At 37.5% G+C, this 14,619-nt stretch overlaps 1 protein-coding gene across 5 annotated transcripts in view; it reads right to left on the bottom strand.

Annotated features, from left to right (window-relative positions):
* Positions 1 to 721: 721 nt before the first annotated feature.
* Mks1 (Meckel syndrome, type 1) overlaps positions 722 to 14,619 on the bottom strand; it is a 57,452-nt gene continuing 43,554 nt past the window's right edge. For 2 of the 5 annotated variants that reach the window (XM_089242525.1, XM_089242524.1), the window contains 2 exons: positions 9,619 to 9,701; positions 722 to 838 (listed from right to left, as the gene is read on the bottom strand). In XM_089242525.1, the coding sequence (XP_089098651.1) occupies positions 781 to 838; positions 9,619 to 9,701 (141 nt within the window). In that variant the 3' untranslated portion in view covers positions 722 to 780. Of the gene's footprint in view, positions 839 to 7,875; positions 7,926 to 9,618; positions 9,702 to 11,882; positions 12,477 to 14,619 lie in introns of those variants that run through there. The other 3 variants (XM_089242523.1, XM_089242528.1, XM_089242527.1) reach the window with 3 other exon arrangements.

Raw genomic sequence — 14,619 nt, 5'->3', positions numbered from 1 at the left:
TTGCTCTTCCTGTAACAAATTTTTTATGTACAAGGTTTTCATTATAAGTTGGCGATTTGCTTTTGTGTTATCATTGTTTAAAAATCTTTATGAAGTTTGAATATACAGGATGTATATATGTAGCAGAGCATATCATATTTAGGCGTGCATCAGGGTAACATAGTACTCAGACATGTCATCCATTTCGTAAGGGGTTGTATGGTTATTAAAATTTAGATGGTGGTTGCCCTGTTTCTTGTGATACTATCAAAAAAATTCGACGTTTCTAAGTACAATATTCGCTGAGATATTTGACTTCAAAAAACTGAGGGAAGTTGGGACGAAGGTGTTTAATATGAGTAAACCATTTTATTCTTATCTAACACTGTTTTTCCCTAACTTTATTTTGTTTTTTCAAATTTGAATATCTCAGCGAGTATTGTACTTAGACACATGGATTTTTTTTTGTTTCACCACATGAGATAGAGCAACAACTTTGTAATTGGGTTCTTGAGCACAGCTTGTTAAAATTTAACATTTATTTTGATAAATATACAATCCCTTGCAACATGACGTATCTGAGTACTACACATTATTTCGATAATTAGAATTATGCCAATGAGATTAATGTTTCACCATTAAAATGTCATAATGCCCTGCTACCTATGCGCACTGTATATATTTAATTGTGTTTGAATAGACTTTTTTAAATAATTTTTTAAGGTTTTCTCTTTTCTCCAAATGAAATGACTAGCATTGTTTTTATTCAAAATTAAAAATATTTACATTTGATTCAACAGTTCAGTAATTGCTGGTAACCTCTTGCTTGTGGATGAAATAGTTCGAGCTGGCCTCACATCTATGAAAGAGAAGAATTGATTATTCTTATTAGGAAAGCTGAAACGTTCAGATAAGTTATTAAACATGTCATTAACAGAACAATATGTATGGACTAAAACAACTTTGCAACTAAACAAGTGTCGTATACAAATCCAGCATCAGATGCAAACTCATTCTGCTATTTGCTTGTTTAAAACCTTTTTGTTTTTGCTAAGAAATAAAACTTTTTTTAAAAGATTGAAACAAGTGAGTGTTACTGCGTTTTGTTGAGTTAAATATGCGCACATGTGAATGAAACTCATGTTAAGGAAACTGACAAATCATACAGATTCTTTCTAGCACATTGTGTACTGTACATGATAATTCTCCATTTTCAGTGTATAAGTTTAGCCCAGTTAAGATTGGTTCATACTGAGTCTCACTCAGTACGAACTAAATATTTTTCCAGTATGGTGTATATTGCGGAACTAATTTTTTTTTAAATCATGCAAATGTTAAATAAAATTGTGCATAATGGAAAGTGTTGCATGTATTCAGACCTCGCAGCGCTCCTATTTTTTAGAAATGTCCTCCTATTTTCCTACTTTCGCCGCAATCGTCCTTTTTTACCCCAATTCTCTCCTACTATTCCTATTTTATCCCTCCTCCCTTTTGTTTACAGCCAATATGTCACTACGAAAATTCTGCGCAACCGCAAAGTGGCACTGCTTTCCCTCCCTTTTTGACGTGTTTTATTCACATCACTCGCTACTGAAAAAGAAGAGAAAAAAGAAAAAATTTCAGTTCCACTGAAGTAGGGGGACGACGACAAGCGTATCTTTTCGCCCCTGCGACTTAGTCTAAGTGTTAAACACTGAAGTCCAGTGGGGAAAGCGAATCCGTTTCTGAGATTGGTTGCCGTTAATAAGAAGGCCAAAAAAGCGGGGGGGGGGGGGGCAGGCTCACAAAAGATAATCCATGAGAGAAAAAAATTTTTTAGGTTTTTAAGTATAGGTTTCTCTCCCGGGATCCCGTAACAATCGTTCGTCCCAAAAGCCGGGTTTTCCTAGGAGTAGGCTTTTTGTGCCGCGTGAACCGAACTGGATCATTTCGCTTCGGCAGAAATGTGTTGCATAATCATGCTATGCATTTGTGTTTTGCAAGCGTGGCGCATCAGCTCAGAACGGCTATATACTATATGACTCTGGCGTCAGCTACTCTGTTATCGGCATGCTCCGGTTTGAAGGGAAGGGAAAGAGAACACAAAAAATGAAGAGAAGATCGGTGAAACGTGCGGCACACGACGCATTTAACTCCTCCAGAAGCAATCACACCCTATGTAAAGTGCTGTCGTGAGCCGTATTGCGCTCTGTAGGAAAACAGTCGTACTGCTTTTCTTATTGGTGAGTGGACGGCGTGTCGCGCTGGGTGATTCCCATTGCACGCGGCACAGAAAACCTGCTTATGCGGTATTCACCGACATGGTTTAAACATTAGTCGCAATTTTTTGATGAGAGATCAACACGGATTGGTTAAATTCAGGTTTTTAACCAATCTATATTGATTTCTTAACCAAAAGTTGTGACTACAGTTTAAACCATGTCAGTGAATACGGCCCTTAACGGGATAGATCTTGTCTGGTTTTACAGGAGAGGGTGGGGAGAGACGAGCCGATTAGCCTCTAGCTGAACTCAGTTTTTTTTTAACCTTCAGAGAATAACTTTCGGGTGTTTTTATGTTCGGGGTCATTCAAGTATTACGTCAGCATTGATGGGGGTTCCGATTTGCTGACTTTTGATGGGGGGGGGGTGGATACGCTTACGTCATCAACCACCCTTTAGAAAAATATGAAATATTCTTAATGGCATCTTACTTGGTGCGCCAAAAAAACGAGTAAAACTTTTCACTAGTTTGTGGGCACCTGAACTAGCATTCTCCCTACAGAGCCACTTCAGTGATTTCTAAATACTTAGAGGATCTAAGTGATCTGAAAATGTGTTGCGAGCCGCTTAAGTGCTCTGAACCTGTGCCGCGCGTCATACAAGTGATCCGTGATTATGCCGCGGATAACTAACTTGAGTGATGTAGAACCGTACTGGTGGCCGCACCAATACTCTAAAACTGTCACAAGTTATTCAAGGGATCGCTAAATGTGCCACGGATCGCTTAAATGGTCTGGAATTGTGCCACGGGTCACTTCAGTGATCCTTGAATGTACCGCTTGGTTCATTTTTCCAAATTAGGTTTGAGAGCGACGGGCCGCAACAGAACCCCCAGGGCCACATTTGATCCACACAGGCCAAGTGGTTACCTATGTGGCTTACAGGTATCACTCAAGTGGCTCGCGGCGCATTCCCAGATTATTTGAGTGACCCGCGGCACATTCACAGATCACGCTTATAACCTGTGAAACTGTTCTAGATTATTTAATTAAGTGGCCTGCGACACCTTTTCAAATTAATGAAGTAGTCCCGCACACTTCAAAAGGTTGAGTTAAGTTGAAATGTACTGCGAGTCATTCAGGTGGTCTGAAAGTGTGCCGCGAGCCGTTTGAGTCATCTGGAAATGTGCCGCAAGTCACTTGGATGATCTGAAAGTGCTCAGCGGGCCACTTGAGTATCCTTTAAAAGTGTCAACAGCGCCACTAAAATAATCTATAAGAAATGCATTGAACCACTTAGTGTTAATGTATCGCTGACCATTAGGTGATCTGTGTGCTGTGAGCCACTTGTGTGCCAAATGTGCCTCCAGTCACTTACAGTAATCTGCAACTGAACTACATGCCATTTCAGTGAACTGGGGGTTTGCTGCAGGCAGCTCAAGTGATTTGGAAATATGCTTGGGGTCACTTAGCTGATCTGGATATATGCTGTTGGCAGCTTGAATGATCTGCAAATGTGCCGCAAGCCACTGAAGTAATCTAGAAATGTGTCCCACTAAAATGATTTGATGATCGTTGGTGGGCCACTTGTGTGGTTTTGTTATTTGTCCTGGGCCACGTGAGATGACTCCGAGGGTCATGGGTTAGCATGTTTGTTTTAAGGCATACTAGGTTCGTGCGTATGCTATTGACGATATGTTCATTACATATGCGGGCCATTCTAATCATTGTATCCTTCGGATGTAATGTAACTCCAGGAGTTGTTACATCAAGGAAGGTGTTCAACATTCAGTAGAGTGTGGGCCATTTGATTGATTTTGAAATGTGTCGCGGATCACTTAAGCTGACCTGTAAATATGTCTGGGTCAGTTCAGTACTCTGGAACTGTGCCGCAGTGATCAGTAAATTTTCCGCGGGTCACCTAAATGATCTGGGAATGTGCCGCAGCACACTGAAAGAATGTGGAACTGTGGCGCAGGTTATTGAGTGATCTTTAAAAGTTTCATGGGTCAATTGAGTGTTCCGGAACTGTGCCACAGTGATCTCTAAATATGCTGCAAAATATTTAATGATCAGGAAATGTCCCGTGGGGTCACTTGAATGACATGTAAATATGCCATGGGTCACTTGGAGTGGTCTGGAACTCTGCCGTGAGTCACTTAAGTGTTGGTAAACAGTGTGCAGATCACTCAAGTGATCTAGGAATGTGCCACAGCTCACTTAAGTGAAGTGGAACAGCAGCGCGGGTAACTTGAGTAATCTGGAACTGTGCCGTGGTGATCTGTAAATGTGATGAGAGCCACTTGAATGACCTGAAACTGCCGCAGAGCCTCTTGAACGATCTGGAAGTGTATCGCGTAGTTCATTTTTACAAAATTAGGTTTGAAAATGTGGGCCACAACAGATGACTCTGGGGTCACATTCAGCCCGTGGGCAATGGGTTAAGCATGCATGCTCTACATTTCTATGGCACCTAGACAGATTTTCTTTCTTCGAAAAATGGGGGGGAGGGGGGGGATGGATCAAAAGATCATTAAGTGGACTTTTCAAGTAACAGTAGAAATTTGATTAATTTCTTTTTAGTTCTGCCATTTGCATTGTTTTTGATCCCACATTCTGTGGAAATGAAAGATATTTAAATTTGTTGGGGGGGGGGGAGAGAGTGTGTGTGTGATTGAGTTTCTTGAAATATCAATAGATAATACTATAGTTAAAATATATAAGGTGTGAATCTCAATGACACAACATTTTTAAATGCCACAATAATTTGGAAATTCCATTTTTTCCTTCCTATTTTTTGTCGGTGGTGTTTCTATTTTTCCTACTTTTTTTTTCAAATTTTCACTTCTAGGCCTGATGTATTTCTAACATATATATTTGAACTGGTTATTGTTGAACCACCTATCTTGTAAATTGGAAGTGAATGTAGACGTCAGAATTTCAAATTTTATAAGTATTGAGGGTCTGCTGCATTCTGCGAGGGAGACCAGTTTATATTTTACACCATGAAGTTCGGAGAGAAACTTCAGTCAGATACCTGCAGGCATTCAAACCTTGCGATAATCATAGTGATATAACATTCAAACTTAGACCAAGGCTATGCACGATAATTATCTCCACAGAGCAATCTACTATGATTTTACCCATAAAGAGATGGCCGAGTTGGAATTATTTACCGTAAACCTTCACTGTGCATTTAGGTGTTCAGGTGCTTCAAAAGAACAAAATGAATTCTCTTATGAAAGCAAGTAACCAGTCATCTTGACCAATTAATTTCTCCTTTTCCTCTCTTAAAAATTTACGCTAATAAAATATATTTTCCAAATTGAAATTTTTTATGAATATGTTGATTCTGACTTTATCATGCTCTGAACTGTGTTTTTAAATTATCTACAAAAAAAAATTTAATAATTGGACAAAAATCTTTGCGACGGCATATTCATCATAGCCAGGTGACTGGTTAAATTACAATGAAGACTGGCTCTTTATTTATCATCTTTGTTTGTATAGCCAAAACATTCTGTGCAATACTATGTTTAATTTCCGGACCTTATTTTTTTATGGAAGAATGCATACAGATAGACCCTATTTATTTGGGTTTCCTTTGAAGTAAGTACCCTGTACAATTAAAAAAAAAAGTTAATTTTCAAGTCTTGAAAAGAACATTTTCAAGTACTTAAAAAAAATATTTTGTGTGAATTTCTTGCAACAATCCCCCCCCCCAACTAAATTCTCCCTAAACCTTATTCTGCTGGGGGTAAAGGGATACAAGGATATTGCTTCAAAATATTTTAAACAATTAAAGTTAATGAATGTCAGTTGCATATATGTAGGCTCTACCCTATGATATTTCCTCGAGGAAAAATATAAAGAAATCGCTAGTTGTCACCAAAAATAATGCCAGAAGGTAATTAAAGTTACTAAATATTGAAGCACTATTGCATTAACCGTTTAAAAAGGCCAATGTTCCATAAACGGAACAGTTTTTATTTGCAATTAAAATTCGCCAAAATTTCAATTTTGAAATAAATTGAAAATTATTTTGTGTTTCTACCACTTTATACATCGATCAAAGTAAATCAGTTAGTTTCTTTGTACTGTTAAACATTGAAGTTATGCAGGTTCAAATATGCATGTTCCATTTATGGAACATTGGCCTTTCAAGAGAGCTGGATTCTAGGGATATCTAATGTGCAGTGCGCTGCTTCAATTTTCCCTTTCGAACCCCAGAATGGTTGTCATCGTTCGTCATGTGTATAGGGGCTAATTCTACATAATATTACAGAGGAATGTGCTTTCTGGGATGGATTGTTTATATTGGATGAGTATTTTTTTATTCTTGCATTCTTAGAAATGTATGTTTTTGCGAACTTTAGACTAATCAAACTGAATTCAACAATTCTAGATAGTCTTGTTGTGTTCAGCTGAGTGTGACCATATCAAAAAGATATCTTACATTAGAAGAAGCTGTAAGATATTTAGAAACTCTTTCAGCTTCCGAATTAGAGAACGCAGATGTATGCCAATTACGTGCTAATGAAAATGGGAAGATGATATTGTTGAAAATGATTTAGTATCAACGGTTCCAACTGTATGTGAAATGCTGCTTCGATTTTCCTGTTCAAACCCCAGGGTGATGTCATCATTCAACATGTGTATGGGGGCGAATTCTGGGTAATATGAAACAGAGGAATGTGCTTTCTGGGGGGGGGGGGTGTGAATTGTTTATATTTATATTGGTTGAGTACTTTTCATTCTTGCACATACATGTTTTTGTGAACCGCAGACTAATCAAACCGTGCTCAGTAGTTGTAGATAGACTTTTTATGTTCAGCTGTATGTAACCATGTTCGGAAGAAGCTGTAAGATATTTAGAAACATTTAGATATATACATAATTAGTAGGATATTTATAACTCGTATTATATGCCAATTACTCGCTAATGAAAATGGGAACATCACGGATGATGACGTTATTGTTGAAAATGATCTAGTGACAATAGTTCCAACTTTTGTGTGTGGAATGTTAGACATGTGTTTTGCAACATCGAGGATGAGGTATTAGAAATTCCCGTAACGCATTTTTAAAAAAATGTAGGGCAGAAAAAGTGCAACACTCACATGTGAAGGTTTCAAGAAAAGGCTGTTTTAAGCAATCCGAAAAGAAAAAAAAACAATGCATGGGATAAAAAAAAAAAATTCTTTCTAGAATCCAATCAAAAACCTCAGCTCTGGATTCCATTTGAAAAGATTTGCCATATAACCATTATAGCAAGTTGGGATAATTCAGAGTTGCAAGAAGCAGATCTTATTTTGCATTTGGAATTCCGAAGAGGAGTGACAATGAACCTTCTACAAAAGGAGGAGGGGTTAATTATTCATCCAGGTCCACATTGTCAACTGAAAAAAGATGTCAGGTCATCTGATGGCCATTATATTGTGTCTGTGACGCAAGGACGGTGTGCGGTTTGCCAAAAAAACACTATATATAAATGCTACCAATGTGACAAACGGGTCCATCAAAGATTTTTTCCTTCTTTTATCACGGACACTATGCGAAAATTTGAATTTTCTTCACTCATTTTTATGCTAAAAAAATTGGTATGTGTTGCGAATTTGAAATTGTAGTAGAAAATAGAAAATTTTGTGAGATAACTGTACTCCAGAAATAAAAAATCGTGAGAATATAGGCGATACCAGTTCTGCTTTCACCTTCCCCAAGTGCCAATGTTCCATGAATGGAACATCTGAAAAACAAAGAGAATTTTTTTTTTCAAATTTCAAAGTTGATCTAAGCATAGGCATGCAAAAGAACCTCAAATTTCAAAACAATGAGTGATTTTGTTCATAGTTCAGCCTTTAAACAGTTAAAGGCAGTAGATCCAAATGAGTTCTATGAGAAAAACATCAACATGCAACAAATGTAGGAGATGAATATTCATATTTAGAGTCATAATTATCATAATAAAATTTACAAACAATTAACAATTACAATTATTTACAATTAACAAAGCCTATTCATAAAAATTTGAATAGGCTTTGTCAAAAATATGGGAAATAACTGGACATTTATGAAAAAGTCAGGATGACCAAAATTACATGAAAATAAAGAAATGTCCCAGAAAATATATAGGTCATGTTATATGGGTCACCCTACATATATGACTAAATGCTTTCTGATTCTTTTTATTGAAGGCAAACTCTAATACTGTTTCAAACATAAAATGATTGAGATTTGTATACTGGACTACAATGGTTTTTTTAAACAAGACCTTTAGAACTTGATATTGCCTACAAGTTGAATGAGAACTATATAACTGTTTTAAAATTACATATCTTTAGTAAATTGACATTTCAAACTCGAAATTAAAAATGAGTAAATGTTAAATATAAATTTAGAAAATCCAATTTCTTTTTTTTGAAGAAATCAACATGATATAAATGCCCTTGAATTTTTTTACTTTCAAAGAGTATGAACCATGTTGACTCTGCTCGTCGTTGGAACCCGAGAATCATTGCCCATTAAACAAATTTTTTATCTGAGAATAAAGTCATATGGGGAGAGCAAGGGAATAAGCTGGTAGTTGGAGTATTTGAATGTGATGTTTTTCTTGATGGCAGGTAATCTGACACCAAGAGGGACCTGCGAGTCCTTAAACATCTACACGATTCTGTAACCTGCTAGTAACCAGATCTTCGGAAGGCCAGTCATGGGTGCTCCATCATGATAATGAGCCAGCTCACAGATCCCTCCTGGTATTAGATTATCACTTAAAACATCACATTCTGATACTTTAAAAACGAGCTTATTCCCTGATCTCATCCCATATCACTTATTCCTCAGATTTTCCTTAACCCTTTAAGACCGGGAAATTTTTGAAAACATGAATGTTTCTTAAGTATTTTACCAGCAGGATCATTCAAGCTTTGGCTTAAAGGGCAACAATTCTCATGTTCCAAAGAAGTACAGCAAAGAGAGCATAGGAGGATGTGATGAAAGGGGACTTGCAATCTGCATTTTCATCCGTGTATGAATGATAGTAATAATGCGCAATACAGGGTATCACAGGGTTCTTTTGAAGGAAACACCAAATGAATAGGTTCTATCTGTACTCATTCTTCCACTTTTTTAACATAGTTGTACACCAATGGACAAAAACCTGACGCAAACAGTATCTTCAATTAATTTTTTTATGAAATTTGGTACGGCATTCATGGCAGAGGGGTTGGCTACACTTGAGCTATCCGATCACTATGAATACTAGATATGATAGGAGTAATTTCATCAGAATACATAGGTGATTCAAAAATTGGAATTCCTAAGTTTTGCATGTTATTGATGTCAAGATTGAGGAACTGCCTAATTTCCTGATGACGTTTCTTATGACAGTTTGGAACATAATTTCTTGGCAGAAAAACTCTGCTACAAATTTGACCTACCCAAATTGCAACAATGTATGAAGATTTAAAATAACAGTGCCACTTGCTTCAGTTTTTGTTCCATATTTATTCAACTCTTTCGCCTGAAATAAAAAAGATAACTCAATGAATTTAGTAGCTAAAATGATAAAAATTAAAATATTGAATCATTTCAGAAAAGAAACGCTTATTTATATAATGAAAGAACTAAAAAGTTCATGACAAAATAATTTCTTCAAGGTAAACATGCTAAGAGCAATTAATTACTTTCCCTTATAAAGTTCTCTTAAAGCTTTTCCTGCACAAAATCTTTCAAGTTCCTTACATGAATTAAAAAACCTTAGAATTTCTAGACCCTTCAATAGGATTTCTTCTGTGCTTAGAAAATTAATTGTTCTACAGCAATTCAATAACAAGGTTTTGCAGCTTTATGAAAGTATAACTTCCATGCAAGAATAAATAATCCTTTGCCTGATATAATCACAGAAGAACAACAATGAAGAAGGCAAATACACCGTAAAACAGTTGACGCTCATTATATAACACCAGGTCCCAAATATTTTCCTATTTCCATCATGCTATCCATTACAACGGCCGAACTGAACTCGGGCCTGTTGAAGATTTTATTAATTTACAAATAGAAATACAAATACAACGCCGCAACAGGCAAATTGCCCAACGAGGTGGCTGACTTAAGAACACCATGGATCCCCGAGCCATCCTTTGGAGGCCCTAACTACTACTACACCACACCCCCCGCCCCAACGAATTGGTACATGTGGGAATGTACGTGTAGTGAAACCTGACGTGAAGTTTTTGTTGTTTCTCTGTAATGCTTGTTATGTGTAGTGCTGCCATCTGCCACCAGTTTTTCTAACTATGAGTGAAGTGTTATGATTGAATGATTTATCGTTGTAGGACTGTTGCTCTCTGTGGCGAGACTGGCTCGGATTTGCGCCTTGAAGTTGGGAACCACAGAAAACCAACTTCAGCCGACCACCACTGTGGGGTTCGAACCCGGTTCCTCGCATCGCGAGTCCGTCACTATAACCACTCGACCACCACAGCTGCAATATCATTAGTAATATTAACGAGTCGCAGAATGGCAACAGTGGAGCATTTGAATGTCTGCTCGTTTGTGATTGTCATACATGTCTCTGCTGGATGTTTATTATAAGTTTTTGTTAGGTTCTCATTCGTAATCGATGTAGTATCATATCATTAAACATGGTGGATGGAGTGTTGTAAATCCATCTTCAAGCAGAAAAGAAGCCTAATTGCTTCAGCACGAACAAAGTAGCATATCGTGAACCGATTTGCCGACAGCTGCCGCCTGTCCATGGTTTGCAGCTACCAAGCCTCGCATTTGGAAAAGAACCTGCAGCGAATTGGATGTTATTTCATCGAAGGTGGAGCAGTATAGAGTAGAACTTTTTTTTCTCATGCTTAGATGACAATGTCCGATGCAACTCTCCGATGATCTGGATTTTGCATCAAAAGGTGTTTGAGATCTTGGAGAAATTTGAAGCTTTTGCTATCGGTCAGACGAACGAGACTTATGAGAAGGCCCTCTTCAATAAAAGAAGCCAAAAAAGGTGAGTCATTCAATAACTTCTTGGCGGCTCTCAGTTACTACGACAAATGTAAGAACTCGCTACTTAGAGATAGAATCGTTGTCAGTCTAAAAGACCCATCCGAATTTTGCAAGATCATAAAAGCTATGAATGTAAATATTGTGGGCTTGAGCATCCGATACAAAAGCAATCTTGTCATGCATGGAAGCACATGTGCAACAAATATAACAGAGCTAACCCCTTGAGACTTGTATTTACAGGGAAGGCCCAGATACAAGACAAAAACTAGTTCAAAACCAAGTGGATCGGGCAAGAACCGGATGAGGCTTATTTTGAACTGGAAGCCAAGTATATTGAATTTGTGTCTTCTGTGAATACGCATTCTGCAGAGTGCGTTCTCCATGTCAACGGATGAAGAGTGGTGTTATACAGTTAGACACAGGGGCGTCCATCAACCTATTACCCAGGTCAAAAGTAGCGCAGAACACAAATTTTTTGCTGTCTCGTCGAAAACCGAAAATGTGGAATAATTCGGAATTTATTGCTAGCGGGTCATGCAAAGCTGAGGTAAATAACCCTAACACTGGGTTGCGACACACTGTGGACTTTGTTATAGTACGACGGTTGTAACGTTTTAATGTTACTTCCCGAATTATATTTTTTATCCTCAAGTTTTTTGACAGCACGAGGAAATAAGACGACAACAGAGTTCAAATCAAGACATTTATTCAATTATAAAAACTAAACACAGTTACAATATTAATTCAGAAATCTTCCAACGATATTAAAAAAATTAGTTTAACATTAAATTAAAAATATAATCGTATCACAGACTTTTTCATATATTGCACTTATCTGGGGAAGGTCCGGAACTTCAGCATGTGGTTATAAGAGAGACACTAAGTCCGGTTTTGAAGTGGATGTCCGCGGAGATGAGACCCGTCAGAGGCCGATTCTCACTGGCCCCGAGAACGGTGGAGCCGTGTTTCCGATTTCAAGGTGCACTGTTTCGAATTAGCACAACATCGGAACCAAGAGTCTGGCGAACCAACAGATGAGAATCTGTAGAAGAGACGATCGTCAGATATCAATTCAGCGGGTGCGAGATAGAGCTGCAGGAGATTGGGAATCGGGCGGCGATGAGGCAGATGTTGAGAACAGCTGTTATCGACACATCTATTTCACATAGTTGGCGAAACCAACTAGACCAGGAACCCTGGGTAGAGACCTTTCCGACATCACCCGGTTAGCATTAGAAGAACCAAACCATTGCACTTATGTAAAGCTACTATTAAAAGTTTTGACCTGCCGAGACACAAATATAAAATTAGATACTCGTGATAGGATACGATTCCAAGCCTAAGGCTAGATGAGGTCACGTTACATTAGACCTGACTAGAAGATTAGTACCACTGTACTATAACATCGGAACACCGAACTCGTTAAACGAGTGAGGTGAAGATAAATGCAACGAGATGTAATGCGATCGTTCAATAACCACAACTTGTATATATACGCTAGTGGAGAACAAGTATTTTGGACCGCGGAAATACTCCGTCACATCAAGAAAAATATTATGTCACAATAATAAGAACATAGGTATAATTTGCATATAATTTCGAAATATTAGTATATATTAGACAATTGGGAAAGTTGACCAACGGAGGTCCGCGGCCATCCGCCGGCAAACGAAATACTATGTTAATATAAAACTTAGAACATACGAAGGAAAACAACCTCCAATGAAACTAGGTGACATCTCACCCGGGAGACACCAACAGATTAAGAACTCTAAAGGTAAGTGCACTCTTGACATTAATTAAGGAAACATGACCCGGAGGACGTCATGTTACACAACCAGGAATTGTCACCACTCCTAGGGCTTCCCACATGTGAAGCCATGAATTTGATATCTGTTCAACACAGCAATTTCATCAGAGTGGCCAATGTTATGGAGCTATTCAATTGGTTGATTTCAATTTTTCCTGAATAAACCTAAGCCATGGCGCTGCGGTCAGTGGTGTTAATTTATCATCGTTTACTAATATATTTCTGAAGGCCTGAATATAAGTGCCTTTTGTAGAAGGCATTGCGAAAAACTTTAGCTTCTTGAAATTTGAATACGTGGCTCTCGTGCCAGTGTTGAGAGGCAATGGTTTTCTTATTTTCTTGATTCTTTAACACAACGAGCATGCTTATTTAATCTCATTTGAATGGGTCTACTTGTCTGTTCTATGTAACCCAGAGGGCAATCATCACATGAAATGTAATAGCATATAAATGCCCCATTGTTTATTCTATCGTTTAAAATCTTTAGGAAGGCTTGAAATTTTTCAGAATCAGTTTGATCTTCGGTGAGACAATTGGATCATAAGGTAGGTATAACTAGTCTTTCTTTGAGTGGCCTCTCTGTAATGATTTCTAAAATGGTTCCTTGTGCTGTTTTACTGGATCACGATTTTGTCAACAATCTTTGGTGTTAAACCCCCTGTCTTTAGCAATTGCTCTTTGATGGTTTCAAGTTCACTGTCTAATGTGTTCCAATCTAAACAGGCATTAAATGCTCTTGCAACAAAAGTACAAAACTCAGAGTTTGTTACATGGGATGACAACATGTAAAATGAGGTGGTATTGAGACAGAGAGAGATTTATGATTGGCAGGCTTGAAAATTAGAATGAATGAACAGAAATGACTTTCGGTTTAGATGATTTTTGATTGAGATTTTTTTCTGACCATTTGAGTCCAAAAACTTGGGAGTAATGCAGCCTTCAAGTGAGGAGTTGGTAGTTTCTTGGTTAAAACTACAAAATCAAGGTTAATCTACAATGCTGGAAAAAAATCTCTCTACAGTTTTATAACATCAGTCTATTTTGCAACACTGGCGTTGCTCGGGTTTATCTTCAATTACTGAGAGGACTGAAAAAGTAACAAACCATTATAAAGGCAGATACACGTCTGAAGCGCACTGTTAGGGAATCACGATAACCAAAGTAATCATTCCGAAGTCGTTGAGGCCCAAAAACTATTGTTGCTCGATGGTTTTTCACTCATTTCGTGCATTTGCCCTGCTATGAAAACTTTTAAAGTAGCCTACCATTCAATCCGGGTCCTGTTTTGTATATACAGTCAAACCTCTCTATCTCGAAACTGACGGGACGGAAAAAAATTTCAAGATAGAAAGCATTTGAGAAATAGTTTTTTTGAGAAAGGAAAAACATGTATGAAAAATTTGATTGATAAAAACTAAACAATACCGAACTATATTTTACTAAATATTAATAAAATTATTGGTTGCACAATCAATGTTCAATCACACTGTCTGCAAATACATTAAAATACAACCAATTTTTTTTGTTCAATCCAATTTTATTCACATACCTTAAAATGACTCAGCATTTTTTCAGAATGTTCAGCACTTTTAACTGTTACTTTTTCTAGTTTCTCTGA

The sequence above is a fragment of the Pholcus phalangioides genome, unplaced genomic scaffold (genome assembly GCF_987345545.1).
Source record: "Pholcus phalangioides strain wild (caught in Gottingen) unplaced genomic scaffold, Ppha-v1.0 ptg000015l_1, whole genome shotgun sequence".
Taxonomy (NCBI): domain Eukaryota; kingdom Metazoa; phylum Arthropoda; class Arachnida; order Araneae; family Pholcidae; genus Pholcus; species Pholcus phalangioides.
Note: the sequence above shows the minus strand (reverse complement) of the source record. Positions and strands in the feature narration are given on the sequence as shown.